At 45.2% G+C, this 24,734-nt stretch overlaps 2 protein-coding genes across 2 annotated transcripts; one reads left to right on the top strand and one right to left on the bottom strand.

Annotated features, from left to right (window-relative positions):
- The first annotated feature begins 16,475 nt into the window (after nucleotides 1-16,475).
- On the top strand, nucleotides 16,476-18,404 carry LOC112343395 (pentatricopeptide repeat-containing protein At4g02750-like). The gene has a single exon (XM_024666771.1). The coding sequence runs from the start codon at nucleotides 16,476-16,478 to the stop codon at nucleotides 18,402-18,404; it is 1,929 nt and encodes a 642-aa protein (XP_024522539.1).
- Nucleotides 18,405-18,457: 53 nt separating this feature from the next.
- Nucleotides 18,458-19,138, bottom strand: LOC9652419 (oxalate oxidase 1). The gene has a single exon (XM_024666772.1). It carries the CDS (start codon nucleotides 19,136-19,138, stop codon nucleotides 18,458-18,460), a length of 681 nt encoding a protein of 226 aa, XP_024522540.1.
- Nucleotides 19,139-24,734: the final 5,596 nt, after the last annotated feature.

A 24,734-nucleotide genomic window follows, 5' to 3' on the forward strand; every position in this document is an offset into this window, starting at 1 on the left:
TCACATGCAAATTTGCAGTTGGTATTTGGCTCTTTGATCAGAGACCTAGGTCCAGAATCAGCTGGTTCATCACGAAATATGGTGACATTTTTCCCTCTGCTCCAACTATGATGAACAGTAGCTGAGGAGAGAGAAGCTAGCAAAGCATCCCGCTAACAAAACCACTAGCTGTCTCACGTGACACAACACCTCCAGCCATCAACGGGGTCAGAAAAGAAAGAAAGGATAGGAGCAAGTGACTATTTCTCCTCTTCCTCTGGAATGCATCCAAGTCATACTCAAAATTAGGAAACAACATCATCCTCAGCTTCCCATGTAGCATCATATGGAGAATAACCATTCCACTGAACAAGAGTTGCTACACAATACCATCTACACTAACTAACCCTAACCGAACTCAAATAGATATAATTTTCTGCATTGCACTATGCAACAATGTTTGGTTTGCTTTGATATTGTCAATTTTTACATAAATAAAAAATTTATATGATGTACTCATTTTAATACATTTTTTTATTCATATGTACTTCTTGTTTATCTCTCAAAGAGTTCAATTAATGTTTTTTTTATCAATTTTATTCTTCCTATGGCAAGCTTAAAGCAAATAGTGAAGAATATAAGGAAGAAGTCCTACACTCTTGCAATACTAAAATCTTGCAAACTTTCCTTTGAGAACATTATTACTAGTCAAAAAGTTCACTTTTTTTTAGTAGTCTGATGTGTTTGTCTTTATAGCATGTCCATAAACAGAAAACAAGGAACTTTTTACTTGCTCCTCATAGTAGAGTATCACAGTGATAGAAGAAGTTTGAGCTTCTTCTCCATGCAATGGGCAACAATATAATCAAGTGGCTGTAGTGATTGATACAACAGTTCTCCTGGATCTTGCTTGTCAGGCTGGCGTGGCTAAGACACTGATAAAGGTAAGTTATGCAAAGATTTAATAAGGTTTTGCTGGATTGTCCTTACTGGGCTTACAGTTAGATCATGGGTGATCAGGAGCTCACAGTTTTGCACAAGATTTGATCAAACATGTTTCTTGCTTGAGCTAGGATTTTTGATCTGCCATGGGTTGTGATCAATGCATTCACAAAAGGTGCCGGAATGAAATCCAACAGCTTAAGCACTTTCAAAAGACACCCATTCTAGGCATTTGCAGTGATCATTGCATTCCAAGAGACCAAAGTCCTCTTGCTCAAAACTTCCTGCTATGCTCATGATCACATTTCCAAGATTGAGCTCCATGTTTCTAGAATTCTTCTGTGAATCGTCACTTCTTTCTCATACTGCACAGGTCACAAATCACCCAAGAAATCGCCTCATGGAGGCTGCAACACTCAATAGTTCTAGGACTGGCAAACAAGCCCTGTCCCATGGACAGCCACTGCTCCTTACGTGGGAATGTGCACATTACAGAGGTTCGTTTCTGTTTTCCAGTCTGTCTTTTAACTCCTCAAATGTCTTGATCATTATGAAGAAGGGAACCCATTGAGAAAATACAGTGTTGGGCAGACTGTTCGAGCTAAAATCCTTTCAAAACGCAAAACCAGCAGAAAGCACAGAAATGCTGCCACTTTGGATTTATCTCTACGTCTGCAGGTCTGTATGGTGGCCCTTTGAATTAGCTTACTTATCATGACTTGCAGGAAACGATGCTGCATGCTCAGTGATTACTTTTGAGACCGTAACCATTGAACAGTCGGTTATCAGATACGTTCAAGAAGTAAAGGACAACTGGGCATGGCTAGTCCTCTCACCCCATCTTAAAGGCTGCCTTTTTATACTGGACACGTCTGACGATCCCTCGGAGCTTGAACGTTTTTTAAAGAGCACTTCAAAGTCGGTGACCTGTCAGTTGCCATATAAGAAGTGTTAACCACGAAAGGAAGCAAGTGGATTTGTCTCTACACCCGAAAGCAAGTGACGAACAATTCAAGAAAGGCGACCTGTTAGGCCGACGAATCACACGAGTTTTTGCTGGTGTTGGCGGACATACTGTGCAAGGCAGATGGGAAAGTTTCGGAAAAGTTCATGTAACGATACATGGATTGATGACCCAGCCAGTTTATTTACAGAGGGACAGTTCGTAAGGTGCAGGGTCTTGGATTTAAAACGACCAGGGAGGGGAAAGATGGGCTTGGAACTTTCAGTAAGTTGGTGGACGTGGTGGTTTTGAGTCCCTTCCGAGCTATCAAACACTACTTCCGCATTAAATTTTTTTGACTCTGCATCCAATGCTCGTATTGTCAATTCCGTGTTGGAACTTAAGCAAGATATGAAGTGCAAGTAAGCAGAAACCTTGCATGCTGTGGACGTGACTTGTTTTTGTGTTGCAGGGTTTTGTCAAGAATGGACGGAGAAAGGTTTCACTTGAAGCTAGAATTCAACTGAAGAACCTATCGAACTCGTTTGTACAAAACCCTGCAGAAATGTTTCCACCAGGCAAGGTGATATCGGGAAGGTATGAACTTTTCTCCGTATGGAAGTGTTTGCTGATATCTTCTTCTTCGTCAGAATTTTAAGCATCGAGCCATTGTCTGGGCACATTGAAATGTCTTTGACGGCAACAACGTCACAAGATTCAAGTGGCTGGAAGAAGTTTGGTGCTGGAGAGATCGTTAGTGGCCGCATACACAACATTGAAGCATTTAGGATCTTCATCAGCCTTGCCGAGAGCGATGTGGTAAGCTCTCTCTCTATCTTGGTTTCAAGTTCTTAGTCTGTGCTCCAGGTTGCTTGTGTCATGTCTCTGAAGTGTTTTACGATTTTATTCAAGACTTGTCAACACTTTACAAAGTCGGCCAATGGGTTCAAGTAAAGATTCTAAAGGTGAGAACAAAAGCTTTAGTAAAACCACAGGGTTATGATTTCCCTCTAGGAAACCAAACGTATATCTCTTGGAATGAAAGCGTCATATCTGACCCCTGAGGATGGCATCGAGACGATGGAGGAAGAAGCTATAAATGAAGAGCCTTCGAACACTAATGTGCTCATGGATAATGATGAGAGGGAGCATCAAAACGATGCCCACAGCTATGCATGTCGATCCACTCTCAACAAAGACGTTGAGGATACAGTGCCAATTGACTTGAAAGAGCAGAGTTACTTCTTGTTTATATTTACTCTTCTCATGTCCTGCTTCTCAACAGGGAGGCTGCAGCAAAAGAGAAGTTATTACAGAAGGACCAGCCTCCAGAGACCAAGGACGACTTTGAAAGGCTTGTAGCAGCGTCACCAAATAGTAGCTACGTGTGAATCAAATGCATGGCTTATTGGTTGTGTCTTGTGGACCTGGACAAGGTGCGAGCAGTGGCTGAAAGGTAACACTCTACTCGCATTTGATTCTATTTTTCTTTAGGTGTTACAATCCAAGCTTTTTTTTATAGGGCATTGGAAAAGATAATTTATTGAGAAGAAATGGAAAAGATGAACATATGGATGGCTTATCTCAACCTAGAGAATTCTCTTCTAGCATTTGAAGAGCAAATGGCAATTACTTTAGGTGGTTATAATGATCATGGAAACTACTATAGTAAGCATGCTTGTGTTTGGGGATGGAGATCAAGGGTATGGTAGAAGATAATGTTGGGGATATATTGTGGCAATTTGTTATTGACCACGTGGTCAAGGTCGGTCAAAGGGAGGCTCAAGGGCATGTTAGGGTAAGAAACTTAAACACAAAGGAGCTTTTGAGGTAGTTTGGGGGTGGTAGTGAGGAACCTCAAAAAGAGGTGTAATCTAGTCTAGGAAGACTAAATCGTTGATTTTTATGTTGGGTCATAACATTAGTATAAAAGGCATTGGTTGTGATGGCTGACCAAGCTGAACACTGAAATTCTATTGTCAATGGTAGTGCCGATGATAGTGTTAATGGAGTTGCAGAGGTTTGGACCATAGAAGATATTGTGCACAAGCTGCAACCTTGCGTAAGCATGTTGAGGCACTCGAAACTGGTTATGGTGGCACTCCAAATAAGCCTTTCTTGGCAAATCAACTTAAGATTACCTTTTTTGGTGATGATGGTGTGTATGAGTGTCTAATTTAGCTAGCCAATATGAAGAAGTTCTTGGCTGCTAGAGGAATTCTAGATGCAAAGGCTTTAGTGGCTATTCCAATGGTTTTGCGTGATGCAGGTCTTTGGTGGTGAAATTAGCTTAAGGAGTTTTGTATTGCGGATAAGAAACCACTAGTGTCTATGATGGATGAGTTTGAGGTTCCTTTTTGTTTACATTTTGCCCTTCACTATGATGTGGGAAATACTCACACCGAACTTCAACATTTTCAGCAAGGAAAAATGAAGGTTGGGGACTATATTGAGAAGCTGACTCGCTTGATTAGCCGTGTTTCAATGAAGGATCCAGATCAAAACAAATCCTACTTCATTGATAGCTTTCATAGTGAGAGCATGTAGCAACACTTGTGTCATTTTTAGCCTACAAAGAGTTTGGAGGAGCTCTTTGATGTTACTCGTTGACTTTGACAATGACAAGTATAAGTCTCACAAGCATTCGAGGAGTCCTTCTATTGAGAATCATTATGATGATCATTGTGGACACAAGGATGGGAATAAATATCACAAGTTGAAGTCTATGGTGGCTATTTCGAGTACACAGGGGTCAAAGAAGCAGAAATTCTTTATGAAGAATTATAGACAAGGTTGCCATTATTGTGGCGAGGGATATTATAAGGCTGATTGTCCACAACTGAATAGCAAACAACATGGCAACAAGAATGGCCCTTCTACTGATGGTAAGCTAGATACTAAGAAGTTGCAAACTTTGCAACGCAAGGATGATGGGGATGACCATTCCAGTCGGAGGAAGAGGCTTTTGATCATTGCTCATCAACTTAACTGTGTGTGGAACAAGATGGAAGTCAAGGACACTCGTGCATCAACTTTAATGTTAGAGGGCGTGTTCCGTGGCGGTCTAGTGTGGATTTTACTGGATAGTGGGAGCAATGACAACTTTGTTTCCACAAAGTTTGTTGAGGAGCATGGCCTGGTGACACGAGGAGTTCTTCCATATACGGTTGAAGGTGCAACTACCTCTACTCAACATTTAGATACTTGTGTAGAAGGGTTGGAAGTGTTGGTTGGCAAAACCACACTTATAGAGACTTTTTATCTCACAGATCTTCATTGTATGGATTTTATTTTTAGGATGCTATGGTTGGTGAAGGTGGATCCAAAGATAAAATGGAGTATTAAGCGTGTCTCATTAGAGTATAGTGGCATTAAAGATATATGGCTTGGAGAGGGAGTTCAACCCCCAATTGTTATGTTCTTTGTTACATCTTTGAAGTGGGCTTGTCGTAATAGAAAAACATTTTTCAGTTACTTGCTGTTTGTTCATGACTTGGGGGACCAAGCCACGTGTGGAGGAGAGCCAGTAGTGCGGACTATACTCGAAGAGTTCTTTGATGTTTTTCCCTCTAAAATTCTTCATGGATTGCCTTCATTATGAGGTGTGGAGTATGGGATTATGTTGGAGCCAGGGACAAAGCCAATTTACCAGTGTCCATTTCAATTGAATTATGCTGAGAAGCAAGAAGTTTAACAATAAGTCAAAGAGTTACTTGAGTTTGGATTTATTCAATCAAGTTTTAGTTTAGTGCTTCTGTTTTGCTTGTGAAGAAGAAGGATGGTTCAAAGAGGATGTGTATTGATTACCGTGCTTTAAACAAAAAGACCGTGAAGGACAAAATGTCGATGCCACATGTGGATGATATCTTAAACAAGCTTAGTGAAGCACGAATGTTTGCTAAGATTGATTTGAGGAGTGGATATTATTAGATTGCCATGGATGATACATTTATTTCCAAAATGGCATTCAATACAAGTTTCGGGCACTTTGAGTTTACGGTTATGTTGTTTGGTTTGACGAATGCACCAGCCACATTTACTTGGTCGATAACTGAGGTCTTTGGGCATTATCTCCATGAGTTTATGGAGATTTTTTTGGATGGTATTCTTGCTTTCAGCAAGAATATGGAAGAGCATAAGGTGCATTTGCGCAAAGTTCTTTTGTTACTTTGTGATATCAAACTTTATGCAAAGAAGAGCAAATGGGAGTTTGCAAAGTCGGAGGTGGAATATCTAAGCCATATTGTGACATCTAAGGGTGTCAAGATGGATTCAAGGAAGGTGGTTGTGGTGGAAAATTGGCCCACACCGACTTCAGTAGTTGAGTTACACAATTTCCTTGGTATGGCTAATTATTATTGACATTTTCAGCATAAATTTGCAGAGGTGGCTATTCCTTTGACATGATTGTTGCACAAGAATGTGTCATTCAAGTGGAAGAAGCCACATGAGGATAGTTTTGTGGCATTGAAATAGTTGTTGAGTGAAGCTCTAGTGCTTCACATTGTTGATCCATCAAAACTTTATGAGGTGACATGTGATGCGAGTGGTTATGCACTGGGAGGAGTTTTCATGCAAAAGGGACAGCCTATTGCATATGAGAGTCGAACTTTAAATCCCATGAAGCAACGTTATTCCACATATGAGCAAGAGTTACTCTCCATTGTTCATGCTTTATGAATGTGGTGGCACTATTGTAAGGAACCAACTCGCTGAGGTGTTGTAGGCTAAAGGAACCCCAAAAGCATGACCAAAATGACAAAGAGTTCATCAGATGGGACCAAGTTGAAGATCGAGTCCAAGACCGACTCGGAGACCGAGTTCGAGATAGAGTCCGGAATCGAGTCAGAGGCCGGCCCGGGGACCGAGTTCGAGACCGAGTTCGAGACAGAGTCCGAGATCCAAAATCGGGTCCGAGGTCGAGTCCGAGGTCGAGTCCGAGGTCGGGTCCGAGATCGGGTTCGAGATCGAGTCCGAGATTGAGTTCGAGACCGAATCCGAAGTCAGATCCGAAATCGAGTCCGAGATCGAGCCAGAGACTAAGTCCAAATACTAATACGGGTCAAGGGGTGAAAGCCCAAAGTGTGTGTCTCCCAGGGGGGGGGGGGGGGGGGCTGCAGGGGGTTCCAAAAGTATAGTAGGGATAGTGAGGTCCAGGAACCAGTTTTGAAGGGACTCTTCAGTGGGGCTCCCAAACCGACTTGAGGTTGGGACTGGGACTGAGGGGCCTTGGGTGGGAGTGAGCATGGACTTGGTTGGTGCCGGAGGGGCCATCCAAGGAAGTGCTCAAGAGCAGCTCCCACTCCCGAAAGGGAAACCGATTGCGGTGCTCCTGGCTCATGTGGAGTGGTGCCCCACTTGAGTACCATGCGGCTCATTGGTCCTCGCCCTTCCTAGGGGCTTGGGCCTTCCTTCGGGATGGAAGTGGGGGGGTAGAGGTACCCATACCGGGCCGCTAGGCCACGGTGTTTTGCCCCGGCGTCCCGAAGCAAGTGTTGCACTCAAGACTTGGGATTTAGAGGGTCCCATGATCAAGTCTTGTGGTACCAACCTGGAAGCTTGGTGTGCTTGGTTGTTTGTGCTTGTGGGGAGTGTAGCCGAACCTTAAGTCCAGTCTAACCTGGGGAGGGGGATTGGGAGTGATTTGGGAATCTGTGGATGGATGGCTAACACTCCATTGCTCGTGCAGTAAGTAGCTGAAACCAAGTAGGAGCTGGTACCGTAGGTGAGAACCTTGGCAAGGGAACTTAGCAAAAGCCAAGGCAGTGTTGGACGGATAGACGAGGTAAGCTGGCAAATTGGAAAGGAAAAATTTGTGGCTTACAATTTGGTATCAGAGCCTTTTCCTCAGTTCTAGCGAAGGATAGATGCGGATTGCTGGGAGATGGCAAGGGCAGGGCGTAAGCGAACCCAGGCGGAGACGGAACCTCCACCGGAGCTGGAGCCTCCGATCGAACAAGAGGCTATGGATGAGGAATCCTTGCATGAGGAGGACTCTAGTGAGGAAACTTCCAAATAGGAGTCCGGTGGCGAGGTTCGGTCGTCCAAGGCTCGATTGGATGTGCTAGAAGGACAGTTGGCACAGACCAATGCCCTGCTGGAGACTCTCGTACGCAAGTTAAAGCGTGACGAGAAGCGGAAGAAAAAGAGAAAGACTGCGGATGCTGGCAGCGTAGAAGGTGCGAACCCTTCGGCAAGGACTGAGGCAGAACCAAACAAAGTCGAACAAACCGAAGTAGAATCTGTCCCTCAGGCAGTTCCCAAGTACAAACCAAAGCCCCCACCGGTCTTTAAGGGAGTGAATGACTATAAGGTGGTTGAGGATTGGTTTTACGATATGGAGGACTACTTCCGAGCGTTGCGATTACCGAGCTCGGAGAAGGTCCCATGTGCAAAACCATACTTGGCAGATAATGCCAAGTCTTGGTGGAGAACGACGGAGGCCAACAAAGGACCAGTGGCCACTTGGGACATGATGAAGGCGAGGATCCGCGCAACATACGTTCCTCCGAATGCCACTCTGCATCTGAGAGATGAGCTGAGTAGGCTGAAGCAGACTGGAACCATCCAGGAATATGTGAATGGGTTCATGGCAAAGAGGATACTTGTCACGGACATGGGGGATATGGATGCGTTCCATGCCTTCATATCGGGTTTGCAAACCTGGGCTCGCGGTGAGGTGATGTGCTGGAACCCGACCAACTACAAGGAAGCGTTGGATGCGGCCATCAAGGTGCATTTTAACGATAACCTGCGAAAGGGGAACACGATGGGGTCAGGATCCACGTTTAGCAAAGGGGCCAAACCAAGGGGAACGTTTACCAGGGGGAAATTCAAGAAGAGTTTCTCTAAGAATGAGTCCTCAGGGTTCCGGAAAGGCAAATCCAGTGGCCAGTGAGCGAGTACGTGGGGGAGTCAAGCGAAAAGAGACAAACCCACGGATAAGAAGGTCAAGTCGTATAGCAGCGTGGGAAATAACGTATGCTACAACTACGGTGAAGCGGGACACTTTTCGACGGAATGTCCCTACCCGAAGAAGGCCAGAGACAATATGGCCATCAAGTCGGGTGAAGTCCAAACTGAGGTATGTGATCCAGTCCCTAACTCAAAGTTACTCATTATACGAGCAACTTTGGTAGAGGGTCGTTCGCGACATCTACTAGCCCTCCGAGGGAAGCTCGGAGGTAGCTTTGTTAAGATCTTTATTGACACGGGTGCTTCGGATAATTTTGTGGCTGCAAACATAGTCCAGCAAGCTGGACTAACGGTGCAGTGGCTAGGCGAACCAAGGACTATAGATTTTGTTCAAGGTAGCCAAAGCACCGATGAGGTACTTCGACAAGCAAGAGTCGACGTAGGGACTTGGAAAGTAGACATGGACTTCACTGTGTTGGACATGGCGGGATTTGACGTGATCTTCGGGATGGACTGGTTCAATCGATTCGTGGTAGCCCTACACGGACAAGGTAGGAACCTTGTGGTATTGGCGAATGCCCAAGGAAGAAGATCCAGGGTGGAGGCCCAGGATCTAAAGGTAGGGCAATGCAAGGCCAAAGATTCGTCCATGAACCTGGTGTCCACAAGAGGACAACTCACTAAAGGGACTAAGGCTGCATTTTTGTGCTTACTCTCGGTGAGAAGTGACAAAAAGACTGGAACGGAAGAAGTACCTTTAGTGATCCAGCGGGTGCTGGACCAATTCCAGGATACCATGCCAGAGGAGCTACCGGCGGGGTTGCCCCTCGCACGACCGATAGAACATAAGATTGAGCTGGTCGAGGGTGCTGAGGCGGTGGTTCGTCCACCCTATCGATTGAACGAAAAAGAACTCGCGGAGCTCAAGCGCCAACTAGAGGCGTTGGTGGACAAAGGGTATGTTAGGTTGAGCAAGTCGCCTTATGGGGCGCCGGTGCTATTTGTGAAAAAGAAAGATGGATCTATGCGCATGTGCATAGACTACCGGTTGCTCAACAAGTATACCAAGAAGAACAAGTACCCTTTGCCAAGGATCGAGGACCTGTTCGATAGGTTGGGAAAGGCAAAATACTTCTCGAGGATTGACCTAAGATCAGGATACTACTAGATCAGGGTAGCTGAGGAAGATGTTGAGAAGACAACCTGTCGAACAAGGTATGAGAGCTTTGAGTTTTTGGTGATGCCCTTTGGGCTGTGCAATGCGCCGGCAACGTTTTCGGTGTTGATGAACCACATCTTTGTACCCTATCTGGATCACTTCATGGTCGTCTATATCGACGACATCCTGATCTATAGCGAGACGCTAGAGAAGCATGCCGAACACTTGGCAAAGGTGTTTGAGAAACTAAGGGAACACAAACTGTATGCTAAAGAGAGTAAATGTGACTTTGCTCAACAAGAGGTAAAGTTTCTCGGGCATGTCGTGGGCCAAGATGGGCTCAAGGTGGACCCGGAGAAGGTCCAAGCAATCCAGGAATGGGAGCGACCATCGAATGTACACGAGTTAAGGGCATTCCTGGGGCTATGCAACTACTACCGAAAGTTTATCAGACACTATTTGAGAGTAGCCTTGCCCTTAACGGACCAAACAGGAAAAGGGAAGATGGTATGGACAGTGGAATGCGAGGCGGCATTTGTCCACCTCAAAGGGAAGTTGAGGAAGGCTCCTGTGTTGGCATTACCAGACTTTGGTAAGGACTTTGAGGTAGAAACGGATGCTTCGGACTTTGCGTTGGGCGCAGTTTTGAAGCAAGATAACCATCCAATAGCGTTCTTCTCGAAGAAGTTGGACAAGGCTTAACGGAAGTGGCCTGCCCATGAGAAGGAATTGTTTGTGGTGGTCAAGGCGCTCAAGGAGTGGCGACACTACCTTGGGAGACACTTCAAGGTTTACACGGACAATGTGGCAACGAAACACTTCTTGTCACAGCCCAACCTGAGAGGGAAACAAGGTCGGTGGGCCAATGCCTTGGCTGAGTTTGATTGCGAAATTCTGTACAAGCCTAGGAAGAGCAACATCGTGGTGGATGCGCTAAGTCGAAAAGCGAGCTTGAGGTTGGCAATATCCAGCGCAACAGCAACCTTCTAGAATGATGTGCGGACAGCATATGAGAACGATGGTCTAGCACAAGAAGTGTTGCTGAGGAATCTAGAGGCACAGGAAGCTCACCAGAGAGGTGAGCTGCCAACGGAAGAGAAAACGGGCTATACAGAACGCAACGGACTCATCTATTACAAGCAAACGAGGGTGTATGTTCCAGAAGGGGAACTTAGGAAGATAGCCTTAGAAGAGTGTCATGACGGACCTCTTGCGGGACATGGCGGAGTGCCCAAGACGATGGGCTTACTCAAGAGGAAGTACCATTGGCCAGATATGGCTAAGGACGTCCAAGACTATGTAAAGACATGCCCAACATGTCAACAGGTCAAAGCCGTGACTAAGGCTAGTGGGGGCTTGTTGCAAAGCATCCCAATTCCAGATCGTCCGTGGAAATGTCTTACGATGGACTTCATCACGGGACTACCCCCAAGCGAGGGGTTCGATGCGATATTCGTGGTGGTGGATCGATTTTCGAAGATGGCACATTTCATACCCACCACAACGGAAGTGGATGCGGAAGGTGTGGCGAAGCTGTTCTTCGAACAAGTGGTTCGAGTGTAGGGAAGGCTAGAAGAGATTATCTCAGATCGAGATAAAATCTTCACCAGTAGGTTCTGGAGAACCCTCCTGGAACAGTATCGTACCAAGTTGAAATTCAGCACAGCCTATCACCCACAGACAGGTATGGGGTATTAAGTCAAGTTGATGGCACTAACACTTCTTGACAGATGAACAAACGGAAAGGGTGAATAGGCAGCTGGAGGATTATTTACGATGCTATGTCTCAGGAGACCAGACCGATTGGGTAAGTCATTTGGGACTTGCGGAAATGTGTTATAACAACTCACCACATTCGAGCATCGGGGTGAGTCCATGGGAAGTCATCAATGGGTGAGTTATTGAGGGTCCTATGGAACTCGGCGTGGCCGAGTATCATGGAGAGTTACCCGCAATGGAGGCATTCACAGCGGAAAGACTCAATATTTGGAATTTAGTGAGGGATTCCTTGGAATGGGCTCAACAAAGGCAAACCAAGTATGCGAACCAGAAGCGCCGGGACGTAGAGTTCCAAGCTGGGGAGAAGGTGTGGCTGAACACCAAGAACCTCAGGCTACCAAGTGGGATCAGCCGGAAGTTGACCCAAAGGTAAAAATGCATGTATTCCTGTAAATGAATTGATCTTGAGTTCCTTGAGCAGGTTCGCTGGGCCTTATGAGATTGAGGCTCGAATCGGTAAAGTGGCTTACCGTCTCCGACTTCCTCAAGAGATGGGGAAAATGCACCCCGTGTTCCACGTGAACTTACTCAAGCCGTACTTTGAGGATTCGCTTCGCAAGGACCAAGTAAGGCCTTTACATGAGGTTATCCAAGGGGAAGAGGAATACGAAGTCGAGGCCATCCTCAATGCGCGCAGGAGCAAGCGACAAGGACGCGAGGTGAGAGAGTTCCATGTGAAGTGGAAACGATTTCCACACTGCAAAGCAACATGGGAACCGGAGGAGAACCTAGCGAACGCGCGAGATCTAGTGGAGGAATTTCTGCAAGGCAGAACTCTATGTACTTATGCAAAGTTCAATTAAAAATATCAATTGGTGAAGTTAAGCAATGGCATATGTTGGGACCCGAAGGCGCACCGAAGGTAAGCTAATTAGCATGGGTTAGCTAGGTCGACCAGGCGTAGGGAGCTACGCCCGACTCCCTGTGGGGATGTCGAATCCGTAGACGTATTCTACGGAGGTTGGGTTCAAGTCCCAACCCCCTAGTAAAGCAAGGCTGGGTTCAAGTCCCAACCCCCTAGTAAAGCAAGGCTGGGTTCAAGTCCCAACCCCATACTAGGGCGTGGTGAGGTGAGGGGTATAGGGACACCTATATTCTGTTGTCATGGGCTCTTGGCCCGGGAGGCTAACTTAGGCACACCGCTAAGTGGGGGGATGCCCCCGGAGATATGGTCAACAAGTCGTATGATCAAAAGAGAGACGTTCGATGTGGGCATCGAACTTCTTCTATGGGTGGTGGAGTTGTAAGGAACCAACTCGCCGAGGTGTCGTAGGCTAAAGGAACCCCGAAAGCATGACCAAAATGACAAAGAGTTCATCGGATGGGACCAAGTCGAAGATCGAGTCCAAGACCAACTCAGAGACCGAGTTCGAGATAGAGTCCGGAATCGAGTCCGAGGCCGGCTCGGAGACCGAGTTCGAGACCAAGTTCGAGACGGAGTCCGAGATCTAAAATCGGGTCTGAGACCGAGTCCGAGGTCCAGTCCGAGGTCGGGTCTGAGATCGGGTCCGAGATTGAGTCCGAGATCGAGTTCGAGACCGAATCCGAAGTCGGATCCGAAATCGAGTCCGAGATCGAGCCAAAGACTAAGTCCAAATACTAATATGGGTCAAGGGGTGAAAGCCCAAAGCATGCATCTCCCAGGGGGGGGGGGGGGGCTGCAGGGGGTTCCAAAAGTATAGTAGGGATAGTGAGGTCCAGAAACTAGTTTTGAAGGGACTCTCCAGTGGGGCTCCCAAACCGACTTGAGGTTGGGACTGGGACTGAGGGGCCTTGGGTGGGAGTGAGCATGGACTTGGTTGGTGCCGGAGGGGCCATCCAAGGAAGTGCTCAAGAGCAGCTCCCACTCCCGAAAGGGAAACCAATTGCGGTGCTCCCGGCTCATGTGGAGTGGTGCCCCACTTGAGTACCATGCGGCTCATTGGTCCTCGCCCTTCCTAGGGGCTTGGGCCTTCCTTCAGGATGGAAGTGGAGGGGTAGAGGTACCCATACCGGGCCGCTAGGCCACGGTGTTTCGCCCCGGCATCCCGAAGCAAGTGTTGCACTCAAGACTTGGGATTTAGAGGGTCCCATGATCAAGTCTTGTGGTACCAAGGGATGTTAGGAACCTGGAAGCTTAGTGTGCTTGGCTGCTTGTGCTTGCAGGGAGTGTAGCCGAACCTTAAATCCAGTCTAACCCGGGGAGGGGGATTGGGAGTGATTTGGGAATCCGTGGATGAATGGCTAACACTCCGTTGCTCGTGCAGTGAGTAGCTGAAACCAAGTAGGAGCTGGTACCGTAGGCGAGAACCTTGGCAAGGGAACTTAGCAAAAGCCAAGGCAATGTTGGACGGATAGACGAGGTAAGCTGGCAAATTGGAAAGGAAAAATTTGTGGCTTACAACTATCTTTATGGTGTAGTGTTCATGGTGTTGATGGATCATAAACCCTTTATATATCTTTTCATATAGAAGAAGTTGAACACTAGGCAAGCTTATTGAATGGTCAAACTTATGGAGTTTGGGGAGTTTCCTATTGAGCATCGTCCGGGAAAATCGAATGTAGTGGTAGATGCTTTATCTCGTGTTTGCCATATGATGGCATTACAAACACAATTTTGTCATCATTTGAGTAAAATGGTCAGCGAATTTGGGCAGTTGGTTGAGCATGCTTAGGCTTAGGATGCTAAGGTGGTCTCATTGCAAGCCTAGATGGAAGCACCTTTTTCATTGGTGGATGGGATTCTTTACTACAATGGCCATGTGTATTTGCTATGGGTGGATGTATTAATTATTTAAGTTTTATTCCACTATCATGATCATCCAAAGGTCAGTCATTTTGGGGGTAAGAAGACATATGAGTTGATTAAGCACAATTTCTATTGAAGGAATGTGAAGGTTGATATTCTCAAGTATTGTAAATCATGTGAGCTCTATCAACATATAAAGGTGCCACGGGAGAAGTCGGGGGGACTTTTGCAACCTTTACATATTCCTTAGAGCTGTTGGTATAGTATTTTTATGGACTTCATCACTTGTTTGCCACAAACACAGAGGCAAAAGGAGCAAGTATGGGTTATAGTTGATCGTTTGATGAAGTATGTATGGTTGTTGGATCTTCAAAAAAGTGTCATTACCTTAGATTTGGCTACGGTCTATTTGGAGAAGGTTTTTCCTGATTTTGGTTTGCCAGAGGACATCGTTAGTAATCAAGATTCAAAGTTCACTAGTGGATTTTGGAAGAGGTTTGCAAAAGCTATGCAAGTGACTCTAAAACTCTCGAGTGGAGATCATCCTTAGACAGATGGGCAAATTGAGCATGTAAATTAAGTGGTGGAGGATATACTACGTTGTAGCATTGGTCAAAGGCAGAGATAGTGGGATTTATATCTTCTGTTGGTGCAATTTCCCTACAACAATAGCCAACATAGTGGAACCAAACTAAGTCCTTACTTTGCCATGTTTGGAAGGCATCCTTGAATAGTAATAGAGTTGGAATTGCATTTGAATAAGGATGTTCAAGAAAAACTTAATTCAGAGGCGACTGATCTGGCCATAGAACTTGATAAGATTTTGGTGGTGTGCAAATGGAATTTGCAAGCAGTTCAAGATAGAGTGGAAAAGTTTGCTAATGAGCATTGCCAATTTCGGGAATATAAGATGGGTGATCTCGTCTTTGTGCGATTGATCTTTCCGTTAAATGAGCAGCGGAACACATTAGTGCCTTTGCAGAATTCTCATCAGTATACTGGTTTATGTAAAGTGCTAGAGCACATTGGTAAAGTGCCTTATCGAGTGCAACTGCCAACTAGGGTGAAAATTCATCCAGTATTTTATGTTAGCCAGTTGAAAATTGTACTATCTCAGAGTGATAAGCCCAATGCTTCCTTAATGTATATGGCTGTGGAAGATGGATTAGGAGCTTGAACAAGGTTCCCCAGAAAGGGTGATCACCAATACAACTCGTCCTTGGGACAAAGACTTTGTTAGAGGGAAGAATTGTTAAATGCCAATTTTGACCATGTGATCAACATCAATCAAAGGGAGGCTCAAGGGTTTATGAAGGCATGTGAGGGTAAAGAACTTAACCTACCTTAGGTGGCGGTGTAAAGGAGCTTTTGAGGTAGTTCTGGGGTGGTTGGAAAGTGAGGAACCTCAAGAGGAAGCATAATTTAGTTTAAGAAGATTAAATTGTTGACTTTTCATGCCATGTCATAATATAATTGTTGTTCATGATGTGAGGAATGTCATGGATGGGGACATAACACTGGAACTTGTGCCAAATGTCAATAATATACTAAAAAATATTCTTATGCTCTTTTGACATTTATGGATAATAGGCATTCTATTTCTTGTGCTTCTCTATCACCAACAAATAACAAAAGCCCTCCTATTCTCTCTCCTCTACTCTCTTTCATAACATGCAATATAGAATTAATGGAGGATGAGTAGTTTATGTTTGTTTTTGCTGGAGTTGTAAATAGTATAAATGCGATGATCTTGGTGGACTTTGGCTTAGCAATTTCCTCTATTCAGTGTTTAATTGTTTGAAGTTTCATTATAACAAGTCTCTTGTACTTGACCTTTATGACTTGTGTTTACTAATCCAGTATAGATATTATGTAAGATGGATTATCTTCTTCTTCTTAGCCGTGATCTCCAAGCTAGATTGGAATGTTCTTTCTCCGTCCAGGATTCTCAAGAGCTGTGGAGGTCGCGCCCGGATTCTTGCAAGGAATACCTCGTGAATCGCGAATGCATGTGAGATCCAGCAAAGTTTATGGCATTGCTCTTCCCCAATTTCGTGATTTCCACAGACACCTCAGAGGATTGCTTGCTCTCCTGGGGAGCACTGCTCAAGAACTGCCAGGATCTGTCACAGGGGAGGCAAATCCACGCCCGCATTGCGCAGAGCGAGCACCGCCGCAACAAATACCTCGCGAATCTGCTTGTCCAGATGTATGGCAAATGCGGCAGCGTCGATGACGCCCGCGCAATCTTCGAATCCATAGAGAATCCTAAGCTCTTCTCCTCCAACATCATGATCCAGGCCTACGCACAGGCGAAAGATCTAGATCGAGCGCGCAGAACGTTCGATGGGATGCTCCGGCGAGATGCCTCGACGTGGAACTCGATCGTCACGGCATATGCCGACAACGGGCATCTTGATAAAGCGCGAGAGATTTTCGAATTGGCTCCAGAGAAGAACGAGATCTCTTGGAATGTGATGATCACGCTTTGCATCCGCAGTGGAAAGATAGCTTCTGCCAAGGATTTGTTTGATCGGATGCCCGTGAAGACGATCGTTGCGCAGACTGCCCTCGTCACAGCATTTGCCAGGAAAGGGCATGTGGAAGAAGCCGAGGCTTTGTTTGAGAACATAAAGGAGGAGCGCGATGTAGTGGCGTGGACGGCCATGATCCAAGCTTATGTCGCGAATGGGGATCTTGAGAAGGCCAAGGCTTTGTTCACGCGAATGCCCGAAAGGAATGTTGTGACGTGGTCGTCTATGATACAAGGCCATGTCCAAGAGGGGCAAATGGAGGAGGCCAGATACCTCTTCGAAAAGATGCCGCAGAGGACGGTGGTGTCTTGGACGACCATGGTGGGGGGATATTCACAAAGAGGTAATATTCGTGAGGCCGAGAATCTCTTTGAAAAAATGCCCAACAAGGATATCGTGGCCTGGAACTGTATGATCACTGCTTATGGCCAAAATAGCGATCCTGACGCTGCTAGAAACGTGTTCGAGATGATGCCTCGGCCGAGAAACATCGTGTCTTATAACGCTTTGATCTCGGCTTACATCCAAAACAATTGCCTCGAGGAAGCGAGTGCACTGTTTGAAGGGATGGAAGAGCGAGACGTTGTGTCTTGGAATCTCCTCTTGAATGGGTATGCCCAGAGAGGGTATGTTGAGGAATCCAAGAGCATCTTTGATCGGATGAGTGAGAGGGATAGAGATGTAGCGACATACAACTGTATGATTGACGCATATGCCCAACAAGGGTATCTTGTGAATGCCAAGGAGTTGTTTGATACCATGCCAGAGCGAGACTTGATATCCTGGAACACGATCGAGAAGGCCTTTGCTAGCAACGGACATGTATACGAAGCCAAGTTGATACTCTATGGGATGCCCAAGCAGGACATAGTTTCATGGACGTCCATGGTGGCGGCATATGCCCAGCGAGGCCATATGGTTGAAGCGCGGAAGTTCTTCAGCACAATGCCCCAAAGGGACTTGGTATCGTGGAATGCGATTGTTGCAGCGCATGCCCAGTGCGGACACAGCGCTAGGGCCATGGAGCTTTTCAAATGCATGGCCGTGGAGGGGATCAGCTCCAACGACATTGCGTTCATGAGCATTCTCGCTGCTTGCAGCCACGTTGGGAAGCTGGAGCAAGGCTGGAGCCTGTTCGTGTCGATGCAAAACGACTTTGGATTGAACCCATCACGGGTTCACTACTCGTGCATGGTAGACATCCTCGCGCGCTCCGGGAAGCTGCAAGCTGCCGAGGAGCTCATCGCCACCATGCCGTTTGTGCCGGATCTCGTGGCCTGGGACACGCTTCTTGCTGCTTGCAAAGTCCAGAGGGATGCCCGAGGAGCGGCCCAGGCAGCCGAGGTTGCCACGGACTTGTCCGAGGAGAGCTCGGCTCCATACGTGCTCATCTCTGATATCCAACGAAACACTTCGCTATATTAGCGGTTCCAAAAGGAGCAAGGAACTTGCAAGGAAACTAAGATCTGGAGCTACTTCTAGTTCCCTTTCACGACTTGAGCTATGGGCGTGAAGAACTTGACGAGCCTGTCCACGGTCTCGGCCTCCAACCGGAACGTCTTCTCAAGAACTTCATCCGCGATGCCACTCCCAAACATGGACAAGGATATGATCTGAAATCCCGGCTTCTCGCTGTTGAGCACCGCCAGCGCCGACGCTCTCCCGCGTCCAACGTTGAGCTGCCAGTGGATGAGACCCCTCGGGAAGATCATCACCTCCCCCGCGTGGTACACTCGCGCGAATACCCGGTTACCCGCGTCCACAAACCCCGCATACAAGTCCCCGTGGAGGATATACACGAACTCGGAGGCCCGAGGATGTGTGTGAGGGGAGATGAGCCCGCGCTCCACAAAGTCGAGCTGGGCGAAGGAGAAACCTTGCGTGTGGAGTCCCGGGAACGTGTTCACGTCGCCTGGAGTGGCGATCGCTCCGGACGTGCTCTGGCTGGGATCCAGAGGAGTGAGCAACCCGCTGAAGACGAAGTCGTCGATCGTCACGTTGGGGTATGGCTTGCACGAGTAGTCGTTGTTGTTGAGCAGCGGACAATACAGGTCCGCGACGCAGAAGTCATGGAGTGGATCACGATCCGAGCATGAAACTTGCAGTGGCGAGAGGGAGGTCATCAAGAACAAGGCTGCGAAGCAAAACAACGCTGCCATTTTGTTGCCGTCGCCAAATCTACGTCCGGTTTATACAGAACTTGCCGCCATTCACTGCGAGTTAACAAGTAGATCGAAAGATCGCCTCTATGCAAATCGAAAGTTTTCCTAAGATGAAAGTGGTCGATGGATGTATTATTCTGTTATTGTTCTACAATAAATTTAATCACGACCTTGTGAGTGAGGCACTTCAAGACAATTTGCCGCTGAATGTCTGGATGCCCAGAAAGGCAATTTGCCTTTTTCTTTAAAAAGACATAGAGATTTAACTTAGAGGTAAGAGTGTTTACAGTTGCCAAGAATCTGACTTGGGTTATTGGCTTCACTGAATTGCCTAAAACATTCTTTGGATGATGGGTTTCTATATCAAGATGTCAAGATATTGAATATCAACTCGAGAAACCACTGGTTAAACAACTGAAACGAATCCAACTCTGCATGAGTCTCAACTGCCTAGTCAATGAGCTCTTCCAGCTCCACAGGAAGCTTAGTGTAATCATTATTAACACTTTGCAACCTAGCATTAGACCAGCCACTACAACTTGCATCCTGACCAACATCCTTGCTCAATTGTTTTTCTTCTTCTGGTTCTCCCTGGGCTCAATCAATGTTCACTTCTTTCCCACTGAAACAAGCAGCACATACTTGGTTTATATAAAATTGATTCTTCTTTAAGTGGAGAAGAGTTTCAAGCTCAAGCAAATTCAAATCTTTATTTTAAAGGGACTCCCTACTCCTTTGTGCAAGTAGTTTTAGTTTTTTTGCCAATATCAAGTCCTAGTTAAGCATAGCTTTTGACATGGTTGATGGTGGTTCTATATGTTATTGCTAGGCATTGAGGTCATGGATAATTTTGATCAAAGTATTCTCCTTTAAATTTCATTTTAGATTTTGTTAAGGTTGTTTCAGGCTTTATCACACTATATTCTTTTAAGTATATTTGTGATGCTTTATTATATTTTGGAATTAAATCACAGTCAATTCTTACATCTCCAAAGCCTCAGATTTCTACTGCCTTTACTAATGTTTGAGAGTATCAAAACTTAGTTGGTACACTGATGTACATTAGTAATGTTATTCAGCTAGATATCAAATATATTGTTAATTCCTTGAGGCAATACTCACAACTCTGCAAATTATTTATTGGAGGTAAAATTAATTCTTCAATATCTTCAAGGCGCTATTAATCATGGGATCATTTATATTTGTTTTGTGATATTATCAGGCTAGTGTAGTTGATGACTCTTGTTGATTTACAAGTGGCTCGTGTTTATTTATAAATTTTGGTGTTGTGGCTTGGTTTTCTAAATGTTAACATTAGATAGCAATACCTTCTACAAAAGCAAAATATGTTTGTAGTTAGTTTAGCCACTCGATAAATCATATGGCTTGATAGATTACTTATTGACTTGGGACATTTTTTGTCACTCCCCACATCTTTATATTGTGATAATCAATTTACTATTATTTTGGCTAAAGATCTTACTCTTCACTCAAAGTTTAAACATATTAACACTCTATCACTAAGTTTGATTTGAAATACGAAAGAGGAATATCATTATGGCATCAGTTACTACACAATATATGGTGGTTGATAGTTTTACAAAGCCTTTTTGCGACCTTTATTTTTGAAACATTATGATAGTTTTGACATTGCCACTGTTAATCTTGTGTTTTATCTGGCATTTCTATAAACAATAGATATTGTTTATAGAAAATGTAAAGTAGTAGTTATTAGAGATTAGATGACTAACTTTCCCCTATTATGTATTAGGGATTCAGTTTAATAACACCTTGCAGCAGTTGCTATTTTGGTTTTGTGAAATATGCAATAATCATTGATCTATTTGATTACTTATTATGTAAGACAACTTCTATAAATTATCTTTAACTTGTTTCCTTTCTTAAGTCTCATCCTTCACCGGATTCACTGTCAACCTGTTCCTCTCTCTATTCCTTAGCCTCAAAAGATGCTGCCAATTGACAAATAGATCACAAGGGGAAAGCCACATAGTTAATATATAAATTCACCCATGGGTTGAAGTGTTTATGAGTGTTTTAAACATGTGATCTTAGCAGGAAACTTTGCATGTAGATTCCGAAGCGTGGTTGTGTGTCCAAGGGTGTCAAAATCGAAGACATGTGAGGGCGCATTTCTAAGAGAGTTTGGTCTTGTGAGAGGATGTGCAAGGAATTCCTATGCCATGACATGACACTCTTGCTGAGGGGAAGATGGTGTTGTCTTGCAGCATGCTGGGGAAACTCAATGACCCCAAGAGAGAGAGAGAGTATAAGAGGCAGAGTCTAGAAGAACCTGAACATGATGTTTCCTGGCTAAAGGCCTCTACAAGCATTTACAACAGGCTTGCCTACACACCTTCATGGCTGTTCTGTAGTTGCATGCGTGCTGACTAACCATAATTTTGGCCAAAGCTTTCGCAAAGCCCGGAGACCAGATGGAGACACATGGACCAGTCATGATGGGTTCAATTGTTCGACCAGCAATTGAACGAGCAAGCCGCTGAAAACGAAGTCGTCGATCGCCACGTTGGGGTATGGTTTGCACGAGTAGTTGTTGTTGGTGAGAAGCGGACAATGCAGGTCCGCAACGCAAAAGACATGCGATCCTAGCATGAAACTTGCTGTGGCGAGAGTGAGCATCAAGAACAAAGCTGCGAAGCAAAATAACCCTGCCATTTTTCTGCCGAGCACCAAGTCTACGTCCGCAGTTTATACAGAACTTGCCGCCATTCACTGCGAATTAACAAGTAGATCAAAAGATTAAGATGAAAGTGGTCGATTAAAACTAGATTCCATTTGAGTAACATTGTGTTATTGCTCTACAATGAATTTAATCACGACCTTACTGTTCCTCGGATGAATTCAGCCATGGGAACAAACTCTTCGACAAGCCTGTGCACAGTCTGAGCGTCCAGCCGAAATGCCTTTTGGAGAACTTCTTCCGTGACACTACTCCCGAACATGGACGGAGCTATGGTCTGAAACCCGGGCTTCTCGCTGTTAGCACTGCAAAAGCCGACGCTGAACCCTCTCCCACATTGAGCTGCCAGTGGATGAGACCCCTCGGGAAGATCATCACCTCGCCCTTGGAGTAAACTCTCGCAAACGCCCTGTTGGCTGTGTCGATGAATCCAGTGTACAAGCGACCCAGGGTGATTTAGACGAACTCGGAGGCGCGAGGATGCGTGTGAGGCGGAATGAGGCCACCCTCCACAAAGTCGAGCCGAGCAAACGATGGAGTCCTGGAAAAGTCTCGACGAAGGCTGGAGTGACGCTGGTGCCCGCGGGGCCCAGGCTGGGGTCGGCAGGAGTGAGCAAGCCGCTGAAGACGAAGTCGTCGATCGTCACGTTGGCATACGGCTTGCAGGGATACTCGTTGCAGGGATACGCGGATGGTCGAGGTCTGCCACACAAAAGTCTCAGACAAGATCGGGATCGGAAGACAAAGCTTGTAGAGTAGACATAGACGCGTACAAGACTGCCAAACAAAACAAGAAAGTCGCCATATGGCTATGTCGCTGGATTTGGAGGGGATCAAACTACATAACTTTGCAGGGTCCAAGGTCCAGAATATAATGCAGCTTCGAAAAGCAGACGTGCTGCCACGTTGCTCCCAACTTTAGCATGCAAACGTTTTTTTGCTTTCTCATTGGCTTTTAACCTCTGCCTCGCGGCAAAGAGGCCGAGGATCTTTTGTTGAGTATGCCAACATTTCTTTTACAGCATGTAAAAGTCACGGGAGATGAATCCGTTATTCCACGATGCCTGGTTTGCATCGTAAGACGGATCGAGAGACCTCGATCCTTGCAAATTGATCGACGACAGTAGTAGAAGTGATCCTAGAAAATTAGCATTATGCTCTATTTCGTTAAAGTGGGATTTATTCAGTAAAATGGGACTAGGTACAAATTTTCAAGTATTTGAAAATGACGTGAAATTATATGTTTTTTGTCCAGGGGCTAGACATATCTGGGGCATGGTGACTAGCGCGGTGACTTTATGTCCAGACTGAGTCCATCTGGTTGTATAATAAATCTCATTGTCAAGGTGAACAAGCCGAATCTGAAGCTAAAGAAGAGCGATGGCATGCGCGCACACACTATTTGTTTGTTCATTGAGCGTGTGGTGAGCTTTCCAAGATGAACGTCAATCCTATTAGCCAGACATATAACTTAATGGTGAGAACATTTAGATATTATTCAATGTTATCTTTTTCTAACGAATCTAATTGTGAAGGTGTAGCAAGAGGCATTGCTAGTCTGGAGAAGTCATTTAACTCATTTGACCCTTAGTGTATTTTCATGAAACTAAATAACATTCATATTATTAAGGAATTTCTCTAGTACCTTTTTTTTACGACATAGAGGCTTGCATTTCTTTCAAAGGTGATTTAGTAAAAGGCCTGAGGGCACATGCCATTCTATTTCTCAGACCGGTATTAAGATATACTAGTGCAAAGGGAAAAAGGTATTTGGTGATCAAGTAAATGGCATGAGGGCACACGCCATTATAAGCCTAAGCGCTAGTGGACACCTCCTTTTTGGTACTCTCAGCGGTACTATCATCCTTCTCCGGGTCAGTTGTTTTGCTTTGGATTGTTGTCTCTGACGTTACTGGAGCGTTCTCGATAGTTGTTAATGTTGCCGTTTGTTCAGAAAAATGATCACCTGGAGTATAGTACGGGGAGTTTGGAAGACTTATATATTCTACATCTTCACCTATCTCCTTCTTCGTCTCCTTTTCTGCCTCACTTACAGATTTTGTGCTTGCCATGAGAACGCTCTTCACCCTAAAATATGGAGTTCGTTGTGTTATAAAAGGAAACCAACACACACGCTGCAAGGGAATGATGGTACATAAAGCACGTAAGCCCACAATATGGGTTTATGTGCCATTAATATAGGCCACACGCCATATTATTAGATTTATGCACGTGTGATTGGTAAATGCATATGTCACATCATCTTTGTTTTACCTCACACACTATATCAGGCCTAATGAACCATATCACATGTGCGCACATGCTATATATATGGAGAAGTATTATGCAAGGATAGAAATTCAATGCATGATTGTGGAGAGCAATGGCATGAAGCCACATGCTAAATAACATTTTAGATAAAGAATTAAAATAAAAACATGCAAACAGTACTAAGTGGACCAAGACTTAGAAGTGCACAATTGAATGAGGTATTTCTAATAAATACTTCACTCACCTCATATAGGAATGGCTACCACTCTCAAATGGCGTATCGCCTCATGCCATCACCTCGCAATTTGTTATAACAATCCGATGAATTCATATTCGGCTTGTTCACCTTGAACTTTAAGTAAGATTTGCTAGAACAACTAAGAATTTATACTTGTTATTTGTATCATCTCACCTAGGAATGGCGTAAGGCCACATGCCATCACGCCTCCTCTGATTCAGATTCGGATTGTTCACCTTGAAATAAAATACATTAGAAACTTAGTAAAGGAATATTCATGAATCTCACCTTGAACCCGGGTTATGAATGCTCTTGCTGCATCTCTTGCATGGTCTGGCAAGGTGATGGTGGCACTCTGCTTCCGC

This window comes from Selaginella moellendorffii, unplaced genomic scaffold (genome assembly GCF_000143415.4).
Source record: "Selaginella moellendorffii unplaced genomic scaffold, v1.0 SELMOscaffold_148, whole genome shotgun sequence".
NCBI classification, from domain to species: domain Eukaryota; kingdom Viridiplantae; phylum Streptophyta; class Lycopodiopsida; order Selaginellales; family Selaginellaceae; genus Selaginella; species Selaginella moellendorffii.

Excerpts from the sequence above, each read along its gene's own strand:
- LOC9652419 (XM_024666772.1), bottom strand. The coding sequence starts at position 19,138 with ATGGCAGCGTTGTTTTGCTTCGCAGCCTTGTTCTTGATGACCTCCCTC.
- LOC112343395 (XM_024666771.1), top strand. The coding sequence starts at position 16,476 with ATGGCATTGCTCTTCCCCAATTTCGTGATTTCCACAGACACCTCAGAG.